At 42.7% G+C, this 27,683-nt stretch overlaps 1 protein-coding gene across 1 annotated transcript in view; it reads right to left on the bottom strand.

Moving 5' to 3' along the window:
• LOC120065813 (A disintegrin and metalloproteinase with thrombospondin motifs 20-like) overlaps positions 1–27,683 on the bottom strand; it is a 123,821-nt gene that overhangs the window by 57,620 nt on the left and 38,518 nt on the right. Inside the window, 6 exon segments of the mRNA XM_039016864.1 lie at positions 1,172–1,289; positions 1,677–1,813; positions 2,787–2,968; positions 3,334–3,479; positions 23,732–23,836; positions 24,797–24,938. Coding sequence (XP_038872792.1) covers positions 1,172–1,289; positions 1,677–1,813; positions 2,787–2,968; positions 3,334–3,479; positions 23,732–23,836; positions 24,797–24,938 — 830 coding nt within the window.

The following is a 27,683-nucleotide window of genomic DNA, read 5'->3' as shown; positions in this document are numbered from 1 at the left end:
CCGACTGGCCAACCACACACTCCCAACACACAGTTTATCCTTCAATCTAGGAGCATTGGAATAATCAATCATTACACCCCAGTCCAAGATCCGCGGTCAAACGATCCCCATAGCAACATTACACATAGGCTACATTCGGTGGTTACTATTGTTGATTGAAGTGCATTGTCTATGTAGTCAAAGTAATAGCCCCTTAACCCTTATATGCTACAGTAACTCTGGTACCACAAGAAAAAAGTCTTACAGCATCAACCAAAACAAAAATAAACGACATAAAGTAGTTGGTAAACAGCAATTGCTGAAGAAGGTTCGTGACAAGTCAATTCAAACCCATTCACTTCAGTGCTAAAAACAAACAGCAGCATAAATGTCTCTTCTGTGCTGTTAGGATTTAAGTAGCATGTTAAATTCCCGCTCTAACTGGTGAAGACAGCTTAAGCACATAGGTACAAGGAGTAGGTGAACTGAGTAAACCGCAGACCAGGTCCCCCTTAGAGAAAGCCACAGCGCCTCCACAGGCCCTCGAAGCCCCCGAAACAACCATTGACCACACATACAATCGAATGCAACCGCAGGGCGACCGCAGAATGTAAACACAGTCCTAACGGAAAGACACCCCTGTGCACCCTGGGATAGCTGAGCCTGGCTGGAGAGAGGGAGGAGGGAGAGAGAGGGTCTGGTTACACATGCTTGGCCCAGGACTCCTCGGTACAGACACAAGCGGAGGAATGGACATACAGAGAAAGAGAAGCGAATAGCAAAACTAATATTGAGTAAACTTGACCGGAGCCACACCTATGGTAATTTCTATTTTGTTCTTTTGCAGCTCAGACTTGAAGGTGATTGGATGTAATTAGCGATTGGCCTGGGATGAGATATCATACTAATCATGAGTTTGAGGGGGTCAGTTTGAGAACTTCCAGTGTTTACCTGGGCTTCCACATGCAAAGCAATGTCCCAAAGCAAAAGGAAAATAATAATTGCCTTTACTAGCATCCAAAAGTTATGTCATAATTCTGTGGTCATTTGTGCAGTATTCAAGTGTCAAATAGTTTATGGCAAGCGTATTGTATTTCACCTGTTCATCGACAATTGTTATTGTGAACAGTGTGCAATACCTTCTTAAGTATTTTGGAATACAGGGAAACAGAAGAAAGGCAGCCAGGCTTACCATACTCGGCATCATTGAAGGTCCCAGCGAGGGTTTTGCAGGAGGAGTTGTCCCCTCCACACACTCCACACTTGTCGTTCTTCGCCTTGGAGTTCAACACATGGTCACAGCCTGCTTGCTGTGGAAATGCCACAGAGACAAACCAATCAGACAGGCGGTCACACAGAGACACACCAATCAGACAGAGGGTCACACAGACACACACCAATCAGACATGGAGTCACACCAAGGGCTATCTCTGTCATCAGTGGTCACAAACCTGCACTAAAAATAGATGTTGTTATCCTCAACCCAACATCCACAAAACTGCAGCTTTCTCTTTGAGGAGACAAAAATTGGGAAAACGTGGGTGTGTGTGTGTGCGCACTCTGATACAGAAGGTCAGCATCAGCAACATTTCACAACATTGTAAGCGATATGCTGATATAGACAGACACATCTGAGAGAACATATAAGTGTGTAGCTGTGTTTGATACACAGTGTTGATGTAAGGGAGTACAGCTACCCGACAGAGGCCTTGAACGCAGATGTCGTAGGTGTCTGGGCCACATGGTGTGCCGTCGATGACGCGGTCCTTCAGCTGATAGTAGGCCATTGTCCCGGTAACCCGACAGAAGAGCTTGCACCGATCCTTCATTAGAACTACAGAGGAAGGAAAGATAGAAAGAATACTCCATAGTTCGTTTTTTCTTCTATGTGACATATTACAGTGAAACACATAAAAACAACAGTATTTTACAGTAGAAGCCTACTGTTGGCAAATTAACAAAAAAAAATGTTATTATACACAATAGTACTGCTATTTACATTTTTGCTAGGGTCAGCAGTTAGCTTTGCTGAAATACCAACATTTGTACCAGTTATTTGGAAATATTCCACTCTGCTTGACAGCATTTTGGCCTCTGTGCTTGGTCAGTTTGCTTGTTTAACATTGTGACAGCTTGAGGTTACTTCTTCGAAATCATCAACACTGCGCCAAAGCCCTGTCTCCTTTGCCAAACGGCATCTTGTCCAGCAGAGCAAGCCATCACAATAATTATAACAACGCATGAGGTATAGAAGAGGGAAGCTATCCAGGAGCATCATATGGTAGTACTGAATGTTTCTATAGTGTTGATTACATTCATCCGTCTGTTCCTATCCAGACTAGGCTAAGCGTTGAGGGAAGAACACACTGACAGAATCTGCCTCTACGGAGTCAAAAGCAAACAGTAGAGTTAGTCTATTTACCAGGACAAGATGGGGATTGAGGGTATGAAGACAGAAGCACCAGAGACATGTTTTTATTTATATCATCCTGAAAAATATTTACTAATAATCCCATTTAGCCCTCAATTAGGCATGGTGGACTTTCTGACAGTTGACTTAAATCCGGTAAAGTCTGGTTCTTTGAGATCTGTGAGGGGTCATCAAGAAGTGTCTATAGGGGTCGTATAGTATAATGGTACACATAATGTTATCATGTAGTGCCTCCATTACAAACTATAACAGATGCCTGGTGTTCTCATGGTTGAACTGCTTATGCAGTGTGCACTAGCACGAATAATACATGGAGTTTTATATACAGTAGTGATTTTCAAGGACCCAAAGACGCTTTAAAATAAAGGGTACTCACTACCGCTGTACTTGGGCATCCAGCGGACGGTGGGAGGTAGACCGTTGATGTTGAAGTGCTTGCCGTCAAACTGAGAGCACTGCTCCTCGCGGAAGTCTCTTTGTCCTCTGGGACACGGCTCAGTGTTGCACGACCGGAACTTCATCCTTCGACCCACACAGAACTTTCCTCTGTTCCTGGGCCTGAAGAAACATTACGGCAAAAGAACTTGATTAAAACATGACTGACATTCACAGAGGGTTTGACTCTTTGATTGACATGTGTTTTGCCAAGTACGCAACTCAAGCTTTTTTTGTGGCTTTTACTCAGGTGTAGTATTGTTTTGACGAATCAGAGCCCTTACTCAAGGTGTGTTATTATTGCTTTGACTGGCTACTCCTGGTGTGTTTTGACTTAGTTTGGCTTAGTTAGACTAAGACTCAGTCTTACTCAGGCTTGAAGGAGTCTCCTGTTGTGTTTGGACTGGTTACTCTAAGACTCCTAAGGCCCTAACTCCGGGTTGTTGCAGTCTCCTGGCATTTTGCACTAGTAGGAATAAGAGTCTTACTCAGGGTTGTTGCAGTCTCTGGAGGTGCTCCTGGTGCCTCCTCCACAGGTCCTCGAGCAGACACTGTAGGGTCCCCAGGGGCCCCACTCCCCATGGACCGGCCGCAGGTCCAGCTCCTTGTTCACACACTTCCCATGTCTGCAGTGCTGCACAGAGAAAGAGTACACTATATACACAGAAGTATGTGGACACCTCTTCAAATGAGTGGATTTGGCTATTTCAGCCCCACCCGTTGCAGACAGGTGTATGAAATCGTCACTGCCCTTCTAGAGCTGCCCCGGTCAACTGTAAGTACTGTTATTGTGAAGTGGAAACGTCTAGGAGCAACAACGGCTCAGCCGCAAAGTGGTAGGCCACACAAGCTCACAGAACAAGACCACTGAGTGCTGAAATTTGTTTCCATGCCCGAGCAGCTGCACACAAGCCTAAGATCACCATGCGCAATTCCAAGCGTCGGCTGGAGAGGTGTAAAGCTCACCGCCATTTTACTCTGGAGCAGTGGAAAAGCGTTCTCTGGAGTGATGAATCACGCTTCACCATCTGGCAGGCCGACGGACGAATCTGGGTTTGGTGGATGCCAGGAGAACGCTAACTGCCCCAATCCATAGCGCCAATTAAAAACGTTTGTTGGAGGAGGAATAATGGTCTGGGGCTGTTTTTCTTGGTTCGTGATAGACCCCTTAGTTCCAGTGAAGGGAAATCTTCACGCTACAGCATACAATGACATTCTAGACGATTCTTTGCTTCCAACTTTGTGGCAACAGTTTGGGGAAGGCGCTTTCCTGTTTCAGCATGACAATGCCCCCATGCATAAAGCGAGGTCCATACAGAAATGGTTTGTCGAGAGTGGTAGGGAAGAACCTGACTGGCCTGCACAGAGCCCTGACCTCAACCCAAAAGAACACCTTTGGGATTAATTGGAACGCCGACTGCAAGCCAGACCTAACCGCCCAACATCAGTGTCCGACCTCATTAATGCTCGTGGCTCAATGGAAGCAAGTCCCCGCAGCAATGTTCCAACATCGAGTCGAAAGCCTTCCCAGAAGAGTGGAGGCTGTTATAGCACCAAAGGAGGGTCCAACTCCATATTAATGCCCATGATTTTGGAATTAAATGTTCGACGAACAGGTGTCCACATACTTTTTGTAATGTAGTGTATAAGTGGTAGGTAAAATTTCCAATGTATTCCAATGTATTCGTGATGGACATTTGGAAAAATAAACTTGAAGCTTGAATTTGAAACTTGAGACCACAAACACACACAGGGGGATCATCTTAGAGAGTGTGACATCATCACTCATCCAAATCCCAACCAACACACCACAGTGCAAGAATGTCAACTCAGCTCTGGTTGGTGCAGAACCACATTTAGCGCAGGCAGCGATCACAGCTGGGAGTGTTGTCCCTCCTTCCCTTCCTTAATCCTCTGTTTAGATGTAAAACTATACCCTAAAAGAAACTGAGGGGGATGCTAATCCTACTATCATTTACCCAAGAGGAATGTTTCCGAGTTCCCCATGCAGCTGTGGGGATAGGGCCTGTCGGCTCCGGTTCAGCGCCTAGCCTGCTGTGTGGGGAGGGATGAGGGGAGAGGAGGGGATGAGGGCAGTGCCAGTGAGTGGAACCAGAGCCAACAGCACTCTGCAGAGCTGCACACCGCAACACTTCCATGTTGTCAGCCTTTATTACATCATGGATTGACCGAGGGGGCAGCCAATAAAATCTTCAAATGCGTTTGGCTGTTTCTTCTCAATGAGCTAAGCCAGGTCCTCTCCTGTTGAATTCCTTCTCTGCTGGTGTCACATGCCCCCCTCTCGTGTGGACAGCCAGCTATTCCTCCAAACTATGTAAGGGGGCATCCCAAATGGCACCCTGTTCCCTAAATAGTTCCATAGGTATCTGGTCAAAGTAGTGCGCTATGTAGGGAATAGGGTGCCATTTGGGACGCAACACGAGCCTGCCATTACTATGGAAGGATTTCATCAGCAGTGATGGAAATTGAAAGTCACCCTACTCTTACAGAAAAACCACATTCATTTTACATGTGATCTTATGTCAAGTTGATGTGATAACATGTGACAATATGTAAAAGCAACGTGATACCATGAAACTACACGTAAAAACATGATCTCAAGTGCTAACTCGATTTTCACATGACGTTTTCCACATTTGAAAATGCAATTCCACATGTGAGAGTTAGATTTTCACATGTGAAAGTGCAAATTCGATTTTTACATGTGAATGTTTTTCACATGTGAAATTGAATGTGAACCTGCAATTCACGTGAGGTGAAAACGTTATTCTCCTCGTGTGAGAAGATGGTGTTAACATGTGAACTCTAAACTTAATACATGTGAACATATTGTTTCATATGTTTCATATTGTGAACATATTGTTTCATATTTCATATGTTTCATATTGTGAACATATTGTTTCATATTTCATGTTTCATATTGTGAACATATTGTTTCACATGTGAACAACTGACCTCATATGTGTCTCTTTTGTTTTAACATGTGGACATTTCGGCTCAACAGGTGAAAACAGCTATTTCACATGTGACAATGCAATTTCACATGTGTTTTTTGTAAGGGAATGAAATGGTATGGGGGTTTGAAAGTAAGTGGTACACTGTTCAGCTAAAATAGTGTAAACATCTTTAGCCAATGATAATATGCTTACATTTGGCATGATCACAGTACTGACTTGTCAATATGATCCCATCTGGGATTTAAACTCACAGCTTCTTGATTTGGGGTATGCTGATCTTTCTGCTGCACCACAAAGTCTGTAACACATGGAGCAAGAGTGCCAACTGAACTGCTATTTTAGTTATCAGTTAATCTAATCTTCTCTCATCATTCATTTAATTAACTTATTTAGCCAATTTGAGGGTTTTCTGTATAGCTGTCTAATGTTGGCGGGGCATATTACTCAGTTTCCATGTTACTCCTGAATCACTATGATCAATATATTCCTTTTGTATTTTTAACCAACACAACCAACACGTGAAGTGTTTCAAAAACACATGGTTCCAATTTTCACGTCAAATAAAATGTCACGTGCAAAATGTCGAAATTTCACATGTGAAATCATGTGGTTTTTCCGTAAGAGTATGGACATATGGAGTGAGGAAGGGCTGTTTAATAAAAAACATAGGAGAGGAAGAAACAGTCAACAGATTTATCACAGTATGGCCATACATATACTACCCATTCACATTGATTCATAACCTTTTTTTTTTAAATTACATAAGCACACTGTGCATGAAGATAGTGTGGTATGAACTCACGAAATCCTGCATTTATGCTGGGTATCGGGAAACCTACCGACCAACCCCTGCCAAGAAGAGGTAGACCTAACAGTGCTTTCATAAACCAAACATGGAAGCCTACTTAGTTCTGTATGTGTAACCAAATCTCTCTCTCCGTAGAGAAGATAGCAGGAGGGTCCTTTTCAGAGAAAGAATGCGGGACAAGACGGCGTCTGTCTGGGTGCACTGCGGCAGGCAGGCAGGCAGGCAGCCCGTTGTCTGGGCACAGACATGGGGAGTGGTGGCGTGGTGGCGATAAGAGAAACTCTAGAGTTGTGATAACAGGGTAACAGAGCTCATTACTGGCTTGACATCAGGAGCGGTTTGCCTTTCTCCCCATTCAGACAGAAACCATGTGACCAGACCACAGCCCATTGGGCACACTCACCAAGGAGGCTGCTGTGCTGCTTTGAATGTACACAAACTGTCTTCTATGGTATGTAACATGTATAGATACAGTCCCATCTGCATGTTCATTTGTCATGCAGAAGGCCAGGAGGGAAAGCTCCTACGGCTAAATCTCCAATTTGCCTCAACTGTATACTTTTACTACTGAGCAAATTACATTTTACTTATTGTTCAAACTGCTCACCCGCTCCCCTATGGAACAGATGTTGTTTGACACTATGAGACCCTGTCATAGATGTTCATAATGACTCTATTAAGTCAGAGAGAATGTCAATCACAAGGGGTCCTCGTCAGGGGAACAGTGAGGTTGAGGTGTCCCTGTGTATGCCTGAGAATGAATGTGCTCTAAGCTGTGCCATGACCTGGGGTGAACACCTGTGGATCTCCCTTCCATACCGCAGACACACACACATCCCGAATCTGGCACGGCCACTCCGACGATGGCTATGGTGTAATACACTCTAAAGAGCAATGATGGAGTATAAGGGATATACATAATGACAGGCAGGTGTTAAACAGCCCGCGGGGATGAACTAAACAAAACCACAAACATTTCCATAATTCAGACAAGTTTTGAGTAATGATCTGGCCTTTCTTATCCCCCCACTCCTCAGCTCACCCTCAACATTCCACATGCTGGCCCATTTTGTAATGACATTAGCCAATTGAATTCCACAGCTATATTAGATTTGTTCTAAAGACAAAAAGTGGAATGTGCTAAAACGATCCACTCACACACATGAGTAGACGCAGAAATGGGTTCCACACAGTACTAAGGCGAGGCAGGCCTTTCTTTGGGTTGAGAAAAGACTGAACACCAAAGATCTCCGCTCGCTCAGGAAATGTAAAACATCATAGGAAATGGTATGAGAAACATCTGAAGCCCTCCCAATAGAGTTGATTGAACCAATGAAGAATCCTCCTAATATAACACAACACCAGAGAGCCAGGCAGAGCATGGTGGTGGCTTACTGACACTAACCTTACCTAAACTCAGCTTACTGAGTGTCTCTCACCATGGTCTCAGCATGCCCCCCCCCCCCAGAATGAGGATTGCCAAGACCTAAAAAGTGTAACCCCCCTCCAGCCTCCTTCTCATTGCACTATGTTCAACCATGCACCTGGTGATAGAACGGGTTACCAGGTGCAAATTCGGGATGCTCTTAATGCCTTCAGAGGGGTGCTGGAGGTCCATGGCCGGGTAGAGAGCACCCCCCATCCTGGCCCAGCCAATGAGGGGCACCCCTGGTCATTTTGGATGTTTTTCAAAAAATCATTAAAAAAACGACAGTATGGGATAGGTGAGGACCACCACGGTGCTGCTAGGTAGTAAGACCTGTCAAACACAATGGGCTGTCAGATAGGACCAAAGCCCCTGTAAGCCTTTAAGGCATTCCACTCCCCTCTGGCGCTTCATGTTTACAACTGTTTTGTTTAGCTTGAAAAGTGTGTGTGTGTGTGAGTGTGTGTCTGTGTATGTGAGAGAGGTGTGTGTGAGTGCGTGTGAGTGTGCTGTATATGCTCTGAAGCATCTGGGGCCCCATTGATTGTAATTAGCACGTCTCAGGGATGCACAAATACAGCTTTGGAAAACGCTGAGGTGAAAAGACCTCGGTAAAGCTGGCATAACCCTTTTGGGCTCTGGACCACAGTTTCCTCGACAGATTGTCAAAATGTGTCCTCAATTGGGAATGCAGTGAGACATTTGAAGGCCTTGTGAGAGAAACTTGCCCAGCTGTTGCTAGCATTTGTTTCAAATTAGACATTTTCACACACACACACACACACACACACACACACACACACACACACACACACACACACACACACACACACACACACACACACACACACACACACACACACAAACACACAAACACACACACGTTGTTGCTTAACAACGTTTAGTGAGGCTTCATGTTGTTGAGGAGGGAGAATGGTTAGCTAACAGCAAACCAAGTCTCAGCATCTGCTCTACTCTAAGTTCAGCTGGCTGGTTAGAGGTTGCGCCCTGTAATTGCGAGGAAGTTGCTCGAGAGTACATCATTTCTCCCCAAGCCATACATCATCACAGGAATGAGAGGGCAGAGGGATTGATTTAAAAACCTCCCAGTCTTTAATTTTAACACAGCCATTTCCAAAAGGCATCACCTTTCATGTTCTGGTTCTCACAGCCCCGGGTTGGAGTTCAGACAGACAGACTGGCCAGCCACAGCAGGACATGATTTGTATGCTTCTGTCCCTGACGGTCTGAACAGCTCAGTACCACATCCATCTAGCTAGCTACCCCATCGCTATACTCCTCAGACCAAAAACAGACTGCGTAGTGTGCTGCATATCAGGGGTCACTTTTAGATATAACACGATAGAGACCACCACCAGACCACCATGGACGTGTTTAATCAGTAGCACAGTGTAAGCTAGCATGCATAGCCATGGGAAGATGTTTTGAGTTTGGGGTGCTGCGGGGCGTTAGAAAAAAATCCCATTTATAATAAGGCGTTGCATGCATCTAAGTATAATCACATTAGCGTAGTGGCATACAGTTGAGCTGACCCGATTTTAGGATTTCCACACAAGGGGATATTTTTTGCCTTTTATAAATGCATTTCATGCAATTCTACTTCATTTACATAATATTTTTTAATACCACACAAACGGCCAAATGCAGGCTACTGTGAAACTCACTATTCAGGTAGGACGTCATTTTTGAATTTTTTATATTTTAATTTTTATTTATAATAATTTGTTTTATAAATATAATTATTGTATATCATTGTTATTATTGTAGGCCTATTTATTAATCCAAACCAGTTCTTTAAATACGCAAAATGTGTTTTGTTTCATTCTGTTGAGACATTTTCGTTGGCTTAACTTCTTGACGCTAGGGGTCAGATTATTATTATTTTTTTTAAATAACGTTCCCAAGGTAAATGGACTATTTCTCAGGTCCAGATCGTAGAATATGCATATAATTTACAGAACACTCCAAAGTTTCCAAAACGGTCAAAATATTGTCTGTGAGTATAACAAAACTGATTCTGCAGGCGAAAACCTGAGAAAATATAACCCGGAAGTGATATATATATTTTTTTAAATCTGTGTTTCCCGGCCAGTCTTTCTTCCATTTAAAGGGGTATCAACCAGATTCCTTTTCCAATGGCCTCCTCAGGCTGTGACCAGGCTTTAGACATAGTTTCAGGCTTTTATTTTGAAAAATGAAAAACGAGATTTTTCAAAAGTAGTCAGGTGTCCTCTGAATAGTGCCTGCGCGCCAGAGGGGAGCTCTCCATTTTCATTTTCTCTCTTATTGAATAGGTTACGGTCCGGTTGAAATATTATTGATTATGTTTGTTAAAAACAACCTGAGGATTGATTATAAAACACATTTGACATGTTTCTACGACCATTACGGATACTTTTTGGAATTTTCGTCGAACGGAACGAGGCTGTAGTTTTCTCAACATAACGCGCAACCCAAATGGCGTTCTTTTGTTATAAAAGTAATATTTATCGAACAAAAAGAACATTTGTTGTGTAACAGAGTCTCGTGAATGCAAACATCCGAAGATTATCAAAGGTAAGCGATTCATTTTATTGCTTTTCTGACTTTCGTGACCAAGCTAACCAAGCTAATATAAGGCTAACTGTTCTAGCATTGATTGATACACTCACAAAAGCTTAGATTGCTTTCGTTGCAAAGCATATTTTCAAAATCTGACACGATAGGTGGATTAACATATATATTTGGTATATTTCACTTGTGATTGCATGATTATAAATATTTTTAGTAATATTTTTGTATCTGATACGTTTGGGAATTCTCTTCTGCCTTTCAACCTTCTGCCTTTCAAGGTAAGCGATTCATTTTATTGCTTTTCTGACTTTCGTGACCATGCTAATTTGGGGCTAGCTGTTGTAGCATTGATTGATACACTCACAAAAGCTTGGATTTCTTTCTCTGTAAAGCATATTTTCAAAATCTGACACGATAGGTGGATTAACAACAAGCTAAGCTGTGTTTTGGTATATTTCACTTGTGATTGCATGATTATAAATATTTTTAGTAATATTTTTGAATTTGGTGCCCTGCAATTCAGCGGTTGTTTAGGGAAATGATCCCGTAATCGGGATCTGTGCGCAGAAAGGCTAATTAAGTTCGATCTGTCTTTTTAATTGTGTGCTCCGTATTTAGTTTAAGATGCGTCATAAGAAGGACTTTCATACAATAAATATTATTAGCCTATTGCTGTCATTTTTTGTGAAGGTTTAAACCAGTTTGCAAGTGTGTCGTTTCATTCTGTTGAATCATTTTTTGGGGCCAAATTAACTTACAACTGTTGTGTTTGCCACGCTATAATATCCTGCTCTTATTTTTCCCTATAAACAATGACTTGACTTACTTTTGATATTACCCTAATAAAATTTTGAAACTTTGTTTCGTGGGGTGGCTATTAGCCTATCATATTGCAGGCCTATGAAATGAAGGCAATGCGCATCATCACTCCAACTGACTCTGACAGGTGAGGTAAAACATTGTTTTAGGCCTACCAGAGATACTCCTATAATCAAAACAATATAATGCTTATCTTTCTAAAAAAAATTCTGATCGAAAAATAACGAATTAGCTTTAAAGAAAATAATAATATTAGCCTTTTTCTGTACCCCTATGTCTGTATAGCAAACACATTAGCCAATCTGACAAGGATAAAGAAATGCATGTTGGTGTCATAGCATGTCGCCGGCATATCTCAATCTCTCTCTAAGCTTCCTTCATAGACATTTTTTCTATATTAATATTATACAGTGGACACCTACGCCTATAGGAAAAGGTCTATGCATGCAACGGCCTGATGCATTTAGTGCTTAAATCTTTGACAGCTGAACTGTGAGGAGGACAGTTATTGTTTTAGGAAAGTAAAAACCAATAAAACAATAGGCAACACCCCCAGCACCCCTACTTTCCAAGGCTATGCTAGCATGGTACAGATCTCCAATAACTCTATCATACGGCTGAGTGATGCTGAATATATCCATACTACTGCTTCAACAGACTTGTAGAGGTGCAAGGTGAGAAAGGAGAAAGGGGATTTTTACAGTGCCTTCGGAAAGTATTCAGACCACTTCACTTTTTTATGTTACAGCCTAATTCTAAAATAGATTTTTTTTTTACCCCTCATCAATCTATACACAATACCCCTTAATGACAAAGCAAAAACAGTTTTTTTTAGAAATTGTTTCAAAATTATAAAAAATAAAAACTGAAATATCACATTTACATAAGTATTTAGTATTCACATTTACTCAGTACTTTGTAGAAGCACCTTTGACAGCGATTACAGCGTCGAGTCTTCTTGGGAATGATGCTACAAGCCTGGCACACCTGTATTTGGGGAGTTTCTCCAATTCTTCTCTGCAGATCCTCTCAAGCTCTGTCAGGTTGGATGGGGAGCGTCGCTGCACAGCTATTTTCAGGTCTCTCCAGAGATGGTCAATCGGGTTCAAGTCCGGGCTCTGGCTGGGTCACTCAATGACATTCAGAGACTTGTCCCGAAGCCACTCCTGCGTTGTCTTGGCTGTGTGCTTAGGGTCATTGTCCTGTTGGAAGGTGAACCTTCGCCCCAGTCTGAGGTTCTGAGCGCTCTGGAGCAGGTTTTCATCAAGGCTCTCTCTGTACATTGCTCCGTTCATCTTTGCCTCAATCCTGACTAGTCTCCCAGTCCCTACCGCTGAAAAACATCCCCACAACATGATCCTGCCACCACCATGCTTCACCGTAGGGATGGTGCCAGGCCAAAGAGTTCAATCTTGGTTTCATCAGACCAGAGAATCTTGTTTCTCATGGTCTGAGAGTCTTAAGGTGCCCCAAGCGGGGTGTCGTGCCTTTTACAGAGGAGTGGCTTCCGTCTGGCCAATCTACCATAAAGGCCTGATTGGTGGAGTGCTGCAGAGGTGGTTGTCCTTATGGAAGTTTCTCCCATTTCCACAGAGGAACTCTGGAGCTCTGTCCGAGTGACCATTGGGTTCTTGGTCACCTCCCTGACCAAGGCCCTTCTCACCCGATTGCTCAGTTTGGCCGGGCGGCCAGCTCTAGGGAGAGTCTTGGTGTTTCCAAACTTCTTCCAATTAAGAATGATGGAGGCCATTGTGTTCTTTGGGACCTTTAATTGCTCCATAAATGTTTTAGTACCGTTCCTCAGATCTGTGCCTCAACACAATCCTGTCTTGGAGCTCTACGGACATTTCATTCGACTTCATGGCTAGGTCTTTCAAAATCATGTCCAATCAATTGAATTTACCACAGGTAGACTCCAATCAAGATGTAGAAACATCAAGGATGATCAATGGAAACAGGATGCACCTGAGCTCAAATTCGAGTCTCATAAGAAACGGTCTGAATACTTATGTAAATAAGGTATTTCTGTTATTCATTTTAATACATTTGCTAACATTTCTAAAAAACTGTTTTCACTTAGTCATTATGGGGTATTGCATGTAGATTGCTGAGGAGAATTTTTTTTTAAATCCATTTTAGAATGAGGCTGTAATAATTTTTACTTAATTATTTCAATACAATACAAAAAACTCTAGGAACGATATTTGTTTTTGCAGTGCTGCTTCATCAACAAAACAAAAACAATAACAACGATCGTGTGGCGGACAGTGGCGCTGTTTCCCCCTACTGCGTATTCAAGCAGAGGTTGAAGTGGATGGTATTTCCAATAGTGGTCTTATGTTCGGGGTACGAATATTGTTTAACAACAAACAATAACCTTGTGGAGAGATGTGAACCATCATGGGAAACGGTATCTCCTCTCTTCCTTGTACTCTAAGAGGTGAGATAGGGGCTTATAGGGATGATGCAACCACAAGCTGAGAGCCACCCCCTCAACCCCTCACTCCATCCTCTCTACGCAGCAGTGGAAGGTTATCATTAGTGTGAATGAGTGGTTTTGCCCATCAGCTGTTCCATTCACATGTACCGATACTTTTACCTTTGGTGTTTGTTCCTCTCTCATTTCACATAGACAGACTCAAACCTAGGCTGAAGATAACAAAGGTTAAGACAAGAGGATTCTAATATCCCATAACTTGCTGCATAAATGCGGAAGAATTCTAAGAAATGGGACTAGCGATGCTAGTTAGCATCAGCGCTGGTCCCATGAATCTGTTTATTTTCAAAAGCTTCCCCAATGAATGATTAGGTTGTCCTAACCTGGGTATCTTCAACCTAGGGTCAAATTAGGCTACCTCTTCCTCTTCAGGCACATATCTCTGGATTATTCCATAGTTATTTGCTTCATAATGTTCATGTTCAGGTATTAAATTGTCTTAATATGTGGATTCAAATCGGAAAGTTAGATAGGAAGAAAATATATGCTGTACACAGCATGCTTAAAAAAACGTCCATTGTGAAGAAGGACATAGTATATCCTAATTTGTCTCAGTCATGTAGCAACCTCCTGTTATCCAATCAAAATGAAATCCATCCTCTGTCGCCATAAACTTCCATCCCTACCGTACAATATTATACATAGAAATTACATGATGGAGAGAGCTAGCAAAACAACAATCCACTTGTTCAGCCAAAGCAATAGGTCTGTGATGATGGGAAGTGGAAACATCCCAGAGATTAGCAGAGAGTGATATTGATACGAGTCAGAGATTCCAGAGCCTGAGCTCACAGGCAGCATCGTACGACACTGGCGTGTCTGGCTGCCAGGGGGCCGAGCCAACACTCACCGCCTCAGCCAACACATTCTATTCTGCCTGAGCCTGGCTCTGCTTTTCAAGACCTCACTATCGCTCTCTAATTGGCTGAAATGAGAGGAGAGCAGCTTGCAGTTATGAGGAATGTTCTGATTGGAATAATACAACTAGGACTTCCTCTCTGGCTCTTTGACACGAGTCATTCAAAACAACCTTTCGGAAAGAAGTCCGGAAGCGTTATAGTTCAACTAAAATGCAGAACTCTAAAGAATTGACGGCCTTGAAATTAAATGCAATTTAAATTTCTATCTATCGCACCAAGCAGAACAAAACCCACAAAAAAAACTTCAACAGAGTTTTCTTTCAGCCGCACACTCAGGCCTAAACACTGGGTAAGGTGCTTAATAACTGGTGGGCCCCAACAACAGCACATTTGCTTCATTCAAGTCAGGGCTGCATTCTTCTCGCCACCCACCAAGCCTCTGTGAGGCTGCCTGCCCTGCGTGGTGAGAAGAGAGGCAGTGAGGGAGGGAAGGCTGTTCTCTTCAAATTGAGGGCCTGCCTTTGGGCTGACATGCCCTGATTGAACGCGCTGGTTGGCCCCAGAGCTACACACACAGGCAGGGCCCTTTTGAAGAAGACGCGAGGAGGAGGAGGAGAGGAGGAGGAGGATGGTGGCGGTATTTATAGACAACAAGTGATGGGATGCCCTTGTTAACACACGGCCCACTGGGCCAGATGACAGAAGCACCGCCAAGGGTCACATGACCACATTACTCACTCCAGCGCCCAACAAGAGGAGAGGGACTGCCGCGCAACAGAGAGCATAGTGAGAGAGGGAGGGAGTGGGAGAGAAAGACAGAGTGTTTGGAGAGAAAGAGAGAGGGAGGAGAGAGCGAGAGCATACTAGAGAGCACAACATGAGCTCAGCATAGTGCCCCAGTTCCTTACTGATGTACACAAACGCACATTTTTTTCACGTTCTATTTAGAAGACTTGCAAGCTGGCCTCATTTACTTAGAGGCACTCAACATTATTATGATTTGTTTAATTTAATACGTTTCACCTTGGATGAGATCTAACGGGGAGAAAAAAGTGTTGACAGGCATTCATAAATTCTTCAGGGCTTTTTGGAACACATTCAGGTAAATATTTATGAGACTATGTTTCCTTTCAATGGTTTAAATTACACATCAGGTCGAGCATAATGTTAGGTTCAGAAATGCCAGTAAAAGAAGCAGCTCTGGTTAATAAGACAATACCTGCTGCATTTCCCCAAACAGCCCTCACAATTTCCCAGACTTAAAACCTCCCTCACCAGGGGCCCTCTCACACCTCAGAGCCAGGGGCCCCAGACCAGGCTCAGGATCCAGCCCGTCCACTAACCCACAGACCCCTAAACCCAAACCCCATGAGCCTGAGAAAGAGAGACAGAGAGGTCATAGAGAGGGAGAGTACAAAGAGCGAGAGGGTACAGTATCTATGGAATGAAAGACCAGGAGATGGTAAGGTGAGTAGGATGAGTCTAAGTGAGAGAGAGACAGTGAGACAGAGAGAGACCCATATTTATGCTGATTTATTTTCCCTTTTGTACTTTAACCATTTGTACATCGTTACAACACTGTATACAGTGGGGCAAAAAAGTATTTAGTCAGCCACCAATTGTGCAAGTTCTCCCACTTAAAAAGATGAGAGAGGCCTGTAATTTTCATCATAGGTACACTTCAACTATGACAGACAAAATGAGAAAAAAAATCCTGAAAATCACATTGTAGGATTTTTAATGAATTTATTTGCAAATTATGGTGGAAAATAAGTATTTGGTCAATAACAAAAGTTTATCTCAATACTTTGTTATATACCCTTTGTTGGCAATGACAGAGGTCAAATGTTTTCTGTAAGTCTTCACAAGGTTTTCACACACTGTTGCTGGTATTTTGGCCCATTCCTCCATGCAGATCTCCTCTAGAGCAGTAATGTTTTGGGGCTGTTGCTGGGCAACACGGACTTTCAACTCCCTCCAAAGATTTTCTATGGGGTTGAGATCTGGAGACTGGCTAGGCCACTCCAGGACCTTGAAATGCTTCTTACGAAGCCACTCCTTCGTTGCCCGGGCGGTGTGTTTGGGATCATTGTCATGCTGAAAGACCCAGCCACGTTTCATCTTCAATGCCCTTGCTGATGGAAGGAGGTTTTCACTCAAAATCTCACGATACATGGCCCCATTCATTCTTTCCTTTACACGGATCAGTCGTCCTGGTCCCTTTGCAGAAAAAGAGCCCCAAAGCATGATGCGTCCACCCCCATGCTTCACAGTAGGTATGGTGTTCTTTGGATGCAACTCAGCATTCTTTGTCCTCCAAACACGACGAGTTGAGTTTTTACCAAAATTATTTTGGTTTCATCTGACCATATGACATTCTCCCAATCTTCTTCTGGATCATCCAAATGCTCTCTAGCAAACTTCAGACGGGCCTGGACATGTACTGGCTTAAGCAGGGGGACACGTCTGGCACTGCAGGATTTGAGTCCCTGGCGGCGTAGTGTGTTACTGATGGTAGGCTTTGTTACTTTGGTCCCAGCTCTCTGCAGGTCATTCACTAGGTCCCCCCGTGTGGTTCTGGGATTTTTGCTCACCGTTCTTGTGATCATTTTGACCCCACGGGGTGAGATCTTGCGTGGAGCCCAAGATCGAGGGAGATTATCAGTGGTCTTGTATGTCTTCCATTTCCTAATAATTGCTCCCACAGTTGATTTCTTCAAACCAAGCTGCTTACCTATTGCAGATTCAGTCTTCCCAGCCTGGTGCAGGTCTACAATTTTGTTTCTGGTGTCCTTTGACAGCTCTTTGGTCTTGGCCATAGTGGAGTTTGGAGTGTGACTGTTTGAGGTTGTGGACAGGTGTCTTTTATACTGATAACAAGTTCAAACAGGTGCCATTAATACAGGTAATGAGTGGAGGACAGAGGAGCCTCTTAAAGAAGAAGTTACAGGTCTGTGAGAGCCAGAAATCTTGCTTGTTTGTACGTGACCAAATACTTATTTTCCACCATAATTTGCAAATAAATTCATTAAAAATCCTACAATGTGATTTTCTGGATTTTTTTTTCTCATTTCGTCTGTCATAGTTGAAGTGTACCTATGATGAAAATTACAGGCCTCTCTCATCTTTTTAAGTGGGAGAACTTGCACAATTGGTGGCTGACTAAATACTTTTTTGCCCCACTGTATATACAGTTGAAGTCTGAAGTTTACATACACTAAGGTTGGAGTCATTAAAACACATTTTTCAACCACTCCAGAAATGTCTTGTTAACAAACTATAGTTTTGGCAAGTCGGTTAGGACATCTACGTTGTGCATGACACAAGTAATTTCCCCAACAATTGTTTACAGACAGATTATTTCACTGTATCACAATTCCAGTGGGTCAGAAGTTTACATACACTAAGTTGACCGTTCCTTTAAACAGCTTGGAAAATTCCAGAAAATGATGTCATGGCTTTAGAAGCTTCTGATAGGCCAACTGACATAATTTGAGTCAATTGGAGGTGTACCTATGGATGTATTTCAAGGCCTACCTTCAAACTCAGTGACTCTTTGCTTGACATCATGGGAAAATCAAAATAAATCAGCCAAGACCTCAGAAAAACAATCGTAGACCTCCACAAGTCTGGTTCATCCTTGGGAGCAATTTTCAAACGCCTGAAGGTACCACGTTCATCTGTACAAACAATAGTATGCAAGTATAAACGCCATGGGACCACGCAGCCGTCATACCGCTCAGGAAGGAGACGCGTTCTGTCTCCTAGAGATGAACGTACTTTGGTGCGAAAAGTGCAAATCAATCCCAGAACAACAGCAAAGGACCTTGTGAAGATGATGGAGGAAACAGGTACAAAAGTATCTATATCCACAGTAAAACTAGTCCTATATCGACATAACCTGAAAGGCCGCCCTGCAAGGAAGAAGCCACTGCTCCAAAACCGCCATAAAAAAGCCAGACTATGGTTTGCAACTGCACATGGGGACAAAGATCGTACTTTTTGGAGAAATTATGAAACATAAATAGAACTGTTTGGCCATAATGACAATCGTTATGTTTGGAGGAAAAAGCGAGAGGCTTGCAAGCCAATGAACACCATCCCAACCGTGAAGCACGGGGGTGGCAGCATCATGTCGTGGGGGGGCTTTGCTGCAGGAAGGACTGGTGCACTTCACAAAATAGATGGCATCATGAGGTAGGAAAATTATGTGGATATATTGAAGCAACATCTCAAGACATCAGTCAGGAAGTTAAAGCTTGGTCGCAAATGGGTCTTCCAAACGGACAATGACCCCAGCATACTTCCAAAGTTGTGGCAACATGGCTTCAGGACAACAAAGTCAAGGTTTTGGAGTGGCCATCACAAAGCCCTGACCTCAATCCCATAGAACATTTGTGGGCAGAACTGAAAAAGCTTGTGCGAGCAAGGAGGCCTACAAACCTGACTCATTTACACCAGCTCTGTCAGGAGGAATGGGCCAAAATTCACCCAACGTATTGTGGGAAGCTTGTGGAAGGCTACCCGAAACGTTTGACCCAAGATAAACAATTTGAAAGCAATGCTACCAAATACTAATTGAGTGTATGTAAACTTCTGACCCACTGGGAATGTAATGAAAGAAATAAAAGTTGAAATAAATCATTCTCTCTACTATTATTCTGACATTTCACATTCTTAAAATAAAGTGGTGATCCTAACTGACCTAAAACAGGGAATTTTTACTAGGATTAAATGTCAGGAATTGTGAAAAACAGAGTTTAAATGTATTTGGCTAAGGTGTATGTAAACTTCTGACTTCAACTGTACATAATATGACATTTGTAATGTCTTTATTATTTTGGAACTTCTGTGAGTGTAATGTTTACTGTTCATTTTTATTGTTTATTTCACTTTTGTATATTATTTACTTCACTTGCTTTGGCAATGTTAACATATGTTTCCCATGCCAATAAAGCCCCTTGAATTGAATTGAATTGAGAGCGAGAGAGAGAGAGAGACTGAGAGAGAGCGACTGAGAGAGAGAGACAGAGTAAGAGAGAGAGTGATAGAGAGAGAGTGACCTGTTGCCACAAAAAAAGTCAGTGAAGAACAAACGCCATTGTAAATACAACCCATATTTCTGTTTATTTATTTTCCCTTTTGTACTTTAAATATTTGCACATCGTTACAACACCGTATATAGACATAATATGACATTTGAAATGTCTTTATTCTTTTGGAACTTCTGTGAGTGTAATGTTTACTGATCATTTTTATTGTTTATTTCACTTTTGTTTATTATCTACTTCACTTGCTTTGGCAATGTTAACATATGTTTCTCATGTCAATAAAGCCCTTGAATTGAAATGAATTGAATTGATAGAGGGAGTGAGAGTGAGAGAGAGAGAGAGAGAGAGAGAGAGAGAGAGAGAGAGAGAGAGAGACAGAGAGAGAGAGACAGAGAGGGTGAGAGAAAGACAAAGAGAGAGAGAGAGAGACAGGGAGAGAGATAGAGAGAAAGACAAAGAGAGAGAGAGAGAGAGAGACAGGGAGAGAGACAAAGAGAGAGACAAAGAGAGAGACAAAGAGAGAGAGAGAGAGAGAGAGAGAGAGACAGAGAGTGAGAGAGAGACAAAGAGAGAGAGATAGAGACAGAGAGAGAGAGATAGAGGGAGTGAGAGAGAGAGAGAGACAGAGAGATAGAGGGAGAGAGATAGAGGGAGTGAGAGACAGAGAGAGAGAGAGAGAGAGCCTCAAAACGATCTAAATATGATACAGAAACATACACACCACACACATGCACATACAAATGCACACAGAACAATGCAGTGACACTCTCCACATAAAAGGCTCCAGTAGAAGCAGGTGAGTGCTGGAATGGGATGCCCCTCTCTTTCAACTTCCCCCACTTCAAAGCACCCCCATCTGGAGATGACACCAAGCCCTCAGCATCATACAAAAGGTGGTGGCACCAGAGATTAAAAATGTCAGAAAAAAACCTCTGTGTTCTTCTTTTAAGCATTTAAAGTGAATGAAGCGAAAATACTGTACTTGAGTATGTCCCAAAGACAGACCTGTTATGCAGTAGGATACTATTGTGGATATTCTGGGAACAAGCCAGAATTTCTCAATCAATCAATCGGATTTAAAAATGCCATTTTACATCAGGAGTTTTCACAAAGTGCTATACAGATACCCAGTCAAAATCCTCGAAGAAAAACTCCCTAGAAAGGCAAGAACCTAGGAAGAAACCTAGAGAGGAACCAGGCTCTGAAGGGTGGCCAGTCATCTTCTGGCTGTGATTATAAGAGTACATGGCCATTAAGGCCAGATCGTTCTTCAATTTATATTAGATAGATTAAACAGGATTTATGGCAATTGACTCCTGGGATAAGTCATTTTCCATAGTATGTTATGTTCTAAACACATACAGTAGGTATTAAGGTTATAAAACAGAAGATAAAGGATATATATATATATATATATATATATATATACAGGTCGTCATGGCAATCAATCAGGTGTGATCAAAATAATGCAGAGTCTTCTCATGACGGTTTCCCACAATCCAACACAGTTAATGACACACATAGGTATTTAGAGTTGATATCCCACGACATTATACTGCAGCTGTTTTGGTTGGATTAAGATGTTAGCCATCCCAAGTTAATTTATCTTCATTTAAGTGTAGTAATCCAAGCCTTAACAGGATGGTACAGGGGGAAAAATACAGAGAGATTGTGGAACATATTGCTTACATGGAAACACACTCAATATATTTTATATAGAGTGCTAGTTCTTGTTTTTTCTTACCAAGGTAAAGTATCTAACGTCACTGGCGGATCATTTTGCTTATTTTAACCAAAAAATGGCTCAATACAAGTCATTTATCTTATTTCAAGATATTTTTCAAGATACTTTAACTTAAGGTAAAAAATCTTGAGACATTTCTTGAAATAAGATGAATTACTTGATTAATTCATTTTGCTTATTTTAACCCCCAAAAGGTTTAATACAAGTCATTTATCTTATTTCAAGAAATTTCTCAAGATTTTTTACCTCAATTTACCTTATTTTTTACCAATATATTTTTTTAGATATTTTTCTATATTTCCCTTAATTTCCCTTATTTTTTTACCAATATATTTTTCATAAGATAAAATATCTTGAAATTAAATAAATTGCTTGTATTTAGCCTTTTTTTAGGCTAAAATAGATAAAGTAGATAAAGGGCCTCATTGCCAAAATCCCAAAGTATCCATTTAAGTAAATTAATGTAAGATATTTACGCTTGCTTAGATTTCACTTTTTACAGTGGGGGGGAAAGAGTTAACTAGAAGATAAGGTCCTCTCCTTCTCACCCACCACCACCACATACAAACACCCCTAGCCCACCTCTCCCTCCTTTCCCTCCTCCTCTTTCCTCTCCTCCTTTTTGGAATCATTGATGTGAGGTCTATTGTGTGAGCTGAGCTGAGCAGAACAGAGTGGAGGGAGTGTAGAGCTGCATGGCCTCAGCCTTGGGCTCTGTTATGGCCTGTCCACTGACCCACTTACCTGCCTTTTAAAGAGGTTTTAGGGTCACGGGTTCACAACTTGGTGACTCAACTGTGAACGGCGGGCGGCATCTCCTTTCAAAGTGCCCGAGCCTTCACCTCTACTGCTCCCCTCCCTTTCTCTTCCTCTATCTCCCTCTCTCCCCATGTCCCCTCTTTTCACTCTTTGACCAAACACCATCTCACCCTTCTCTCTTCTCCGCAGCCCCATATCATCCCCCCGTTCCTCTAGCCCCATATCATCCCCTCATTCCTCCAGCCCCATATCATCCCCCCATTCCTCTAGCCCCATATCATTCCCCCATTCCTCCAGCCCCATATCATCCCCCCATTCCTCTAGCCCCATATCATCCCCCCATTCCTCCAGCCCCATATCATCCCCCCATTCCTCCAGCCCCATATCATCCCCCCATTCCTCCAGCCCCATATCATCCCCCCATTCCTCCAGCCCCATATCATCCCCCCATTCCTCCAGCCCCATATCATCCCCCCATTCCTCTAGCCCCATATCATCCCCCCATTCCTCTAGCCCCATATCATCCCCCCATTCCTCCAGCCCCATATCATCCCCCCATTCCTCCAGCCCCATATCATCCCCCCATTCCTCCAGCCCCATATCATCCCCCCATTCCTCCAGCCCCATATCATCCCCCCATTCCTCCAGCCCCATATCATCCCCCCACTCCTCCAGCAGGTTGACGTTTATTGTCATGAGTCTTGTCCTGGAAGCAGAACTGGGCGATTTCCCCTTAGAAAGGCCAGCTGCAAAGTCAAAATGGTCTATATTGTAAAAATGTATTTAAAAAAAAATTTCTTCTTAATTTAAGATTAGGATTAGGGTTAGCAGTGTGGTTAAGGTTAGGGTTAAGGTTATGTTTAAAATGTGATTTTATGACTTTGTGGCTGTGCTAGCTAGGGAACACTTTACAGAGCAGTCTCCAGAACAAGATTTATGATGAAAAACACTAACCTGCTTCCTTCAGCCCATCTAACCCCTCTCTACCCCCTCTCCCCAACGATTTCACCTCTCCTTCTCCCCCAGCCCTGTCTTACTCTTCTTTCCCTGAGCACCTTCCTCAGTACCTTTCACTATGTACCCACCACCACCCCTGCCACAGTGCTAATTAGCATAGTATCCCAAGGCGGTGAGCACATGAGGTTTAATGAATGTAGGGGCCTCAGAGCATGGTTAAGGCTAATGTTCAAGCTTCAGGTTACTTGCTTGAATGTTTTGTTTGAAATATGCTCTTTGATAACAGAAATGCAAAACATGAACAGTGGTATTACAGTAATACTGCAGTAGATAATACACTTTGTTTGTCATCCTACCCTCCATTTAAACTTCATTACTCGATCCAACGCAAGAAATACAACATTCTGTCCTACCATTCCATGTCCACAGTCTGTCCCATCAGCCAAGGGCATGTGCTGAGTCCGACACCCTTTATGGTCCCCCTCAGCACTCGTACACCAAAGCCTCTTGCATTGTTTCTACGTGGAGAGAGAGAGAGAGAGAGAGAGAGAGAGAGAGAGAGAGAGAGAGAGAGAGAGAGAGAGAGAGAGAGAGAGAGGGAGAGAGAGAGAGAGAGAGGGGGACAAAAATACATGCGGGAGAGAGAGACATGCGGGAGAAAGGGTGAAGAGAGAGACACGTTGGAGAGAGAACGGGAGAGACAGAGTGAGGAAGGAAGAATCAAACAATGTTACAAAATCCCACTGCCCACTGCATGAGAATCATTCAATTGTTTTACACTAAACTATAAATCCCTAATATTGACAGTCAGACAGGAGACAGGAGACCTGTACTGTACCAGTGAGATGTGTAACAGACTTTATGGACAGTTCAGCCACTAGGAACCAAACCACACGGTCACTTTTACAGCCACCTGGGCAGCTGTTACTGTCACTATAGATTAGCTACCCATGACTCCAGAAGTCTCCAACCAGACAAGAGCGGGCCGAGCCCACAGGGTAAGTGACCGGCAAGAGAACCATTTCTTCATTCCCGCCTTAAAGGATGTTCAACATGAGAACGTGTGCTGCTCTGAAGGAAATCAACCTGCCTCCCAGCAGTCTGTTAAACCTGAACAAAGCCAATTGTCTCATGAAACCACCAAAGCTGTCCGTCATACAGACAGCTCATGAAAAACACTGACTGGGCCCTACAGTGTTGTCTATGTAACGTTATGACTTCATCATCTCAGCACCTTATCACAGACAAGACACATTAGAACCTTAGAAGCATATAACATCCTTCTCCAAGGGCGTTTGTTTGAGGCCCTTTTTCTGTAGATAATAGAGGGACTAAGGGCACATCCCAAATGGCACCCTATTCCCTATATAATGCACTACTTTTGACCAAAGCCCTATGGAATTGCCTACACCCATAGGGAATTGGGTGCCGCCCTGAGAGACACTTGGTTGAGAGGAACGGAATGCAACCCGGCTCACCATGTAAGGGCAGACCATGGAGCCGGGGCCAAACATGAGCTCACACTGCCGGTTGGCGTTGTAAATCTGACCAGGGAGGTGGTTGGGCAGCTCGTACGTTCTGCTCACTGGCTCGTCCAATAGGCACTCTCCATACCCTGTGCTGAAAGGTGGAAGGTAACACGCACACATTCACAAACAGGAAATAAACATGTGTAAAAGGTGTATTAAGGTGATCCGAGTGTTCCTGCTCTGCTTCCTGCATCCTCACACCAAGAGCTTCCTGTCAAGATGCGTACAATAGTCGTATGAGAGAAAGTAGGCGATGTGTCATTTCTTTGACATTTAGAATTGGAAGTCAAACATCTCCAGGAGTGATGATATTCAGATGTATACTGCACCTTGTCCCATGTGGGTGGTCTGCTCTGGTGTGTGGTGTTACCTAACAGTGAAACTGACACCACTTCCCCTCAGTGACCTGATATATTAGCTAATGCCGTCACCATGAAACCGGAGGCAGGCACCATCACACAGAGGGAATAAAGCTGCATTTCCATACAGACACAAAGCTGTCCCAACCACATGTTTATTTAACAGACATTTCTCTGTGCAAAAAAAAACCCCCAGAGGATTTGAAGTACCTTCATTGAGTTAGCATAAATCAGGCTAGTTCACCAGAACTATTATAATGATAGATTGTGTGTCAGCCACACCCTACCCCTACAGCAACACAAAAAGACAACAGAGCACAGCTGGATAAAATGTACTGCATGCAGGGCTATTTACCCAAAACACTGAATGAAGCACTAAGCGTTAGACAATGTTAAAAGCATGGTCACAAAACCTAGTCAAACAGCCATTCACCAAATGTAAACCCTTCCTCAAAAGATCTTTCCTCTGTATTTATTTTGCGACACAAAACAAAAAAGAAACTGGGGATGAAACAGTGTAGCCTATAATGTGTGTAATTACATGACATGTCGACACTTCTCTTACAATTTGTACCCTGTGTTGAGCTCAGGCACCTGTTACATACAGACTACAGTGTGTGTGTGTGTGTGTGTGTGTGTGTGTGTGTGTGTGTGTGTGTGTGTGTGTGTGTGTGTGTGTGTGTGTGTGTGTGTGTGTGTGTGTGTGTGTGTGTGTGTTTGTGTACACTACAGTACACCACCAGCTGATATGAGGAGGACCGTAATTACCTGGGCTTATCTTGTGATACTGTTTCGGTTTTCCCTCATTTCCACACACACTGTAAGAAACCATTGGTTTTGTAGCCAGAAAAGACTATAAGTGCTTGGTGGAATGAGTTTGCCTAACAATGAGCAAGGGAAGAGACAAATGATGAAAGCTATGACGGGGTCAGTCAGTCCGTCAGGGCCATGAGAAGCAGAGAGAGAGAGACGCCACATATTAAAGCTATAAGGTCAGTGGTCTGTCTATCTGTCTTCTGAGTCCAGAAGAATGAGAAGAGATGATGCCCCATACTCAAGCTTCTTTCACCAGGTTGTCATTGTCTAATCAGAACTCCAGAAACCATATGGGCCTGTGATTAAAAACTGGACGGATAGGAGGGAAAAAAGCAGCAATTTTTCGATTAGGCACGCTGTTTTTTAAGGGACTGAGCAGAGCCCGAGACAGGTGATACGACTCCCTTCTGGCAACGACAGCGGTTCTACACGTGGCAGCCGTTGGGAGGCTTTTTAAAAGTGAGTTCATTTAGAAAATGACCGATAGTTATCTCTCAGAGTTCGTCATAAGAAGCTGCTCTCTAATGAGTTCCATAAAGGCAGACTGTTCCCTGTGAGCTGTTAGCCGCTACGAGGCTGCTCATATGTCAGATTTATGATTGACACATTGTATGAATGACACAGCACATCCCTGTTGCACAGTTGGATTAAACTCAATGCAAACAGTACTTGAGTGATTCCCCTTTTCATAGGGAGATATACAGTCAGGTCCAAAATGACACCCTTGATAAAGATTAGCAAAAAAGACTGTATAAAATAAATAATACAAATATTGAGCCATTTTCAATTCTAAAAATAAATGGGAGATATATTATTTTATACGAATACCATTATTCAGAGAGAGAGAGATTTTGTTTAACAACTAATATCTTTTTTTCTCAAAAAGATAGGTGTCAAAATTATTGGCACCCCTGAAGATACTTGTAAAATAAAACGAAATAAAATATGCATTTATATTCAACTTTTTAAAAGTTAATCTCAGTTTAAGGATCTGTATTTTGGCCTTACATGGTTTACTGTTTCACAGGGGTATTACAATGTGGTAACGCATGACAAATCTGAAAAGAGACAAATGGTTGTTGACCTCCATAAATCAGGCAATGGGTACAAAATAATACCTTAAAAAATAAAAATATCCCTTACCACTATTAGGGAAACAATTAAGAAGTTCAAAACAACCGAAACAGTGGCAAACTTGCCTGGTATTGGACGCAAGTATATCTTGTCAAATCAAATCAAAAATAACATTTTATTTGTCACATGCGCCGAATACAACGGGTGAAATGCTTGCTTACAGTTCCTTCCCAACAACGCAGAGTTAAAAAAAATATATAAAAAGAAAAATAGTAACACAAGGAATAAAATACACAAGAATGGAGCTCTAGCATATACAGGAAGTACCAGTACCAGATCAATGTTCAGGGCTACAAGGTATTTGAGGTAGATATGTACATGAAGGCGGGGTAAAGTGACTAGGCATCAGGATAGATAATAATAGGAGTCAAATAAAGAACAGAGTAGCAGCAGCCAATGATGAGTGTAAAAGTGTGTGTGTATGTGTGTGTCTGTGTGTTTGTGTTGTGTCGGTATCCTGGATGGCAGGGAGCTCGGCCCCCATGCACAGTGAGGAAGGTGGATCAGGAGGCAAAGAAAAGACCAAG

This window comes from Salvelinus namaycush, chromosome 21, assembly GCF_016432855.1.
Source record: "Salvelinus namaycush isolate Seneca chromosome 21, SaNama_1.0, whole genome shotgun sequence".
Classification (NCBI taxonomy): Eukaryota; Metazoa; Chordata; class Actinopteri; order Salmoniformes; family Salmonidae; genus Salvelinus; species Salvelinus namaycush.
The sequence above is the reverse complement of the archived record's forward strand: the minus strand, read 5'-3'. Positions and strand labels throughout refer to the sequence as shown.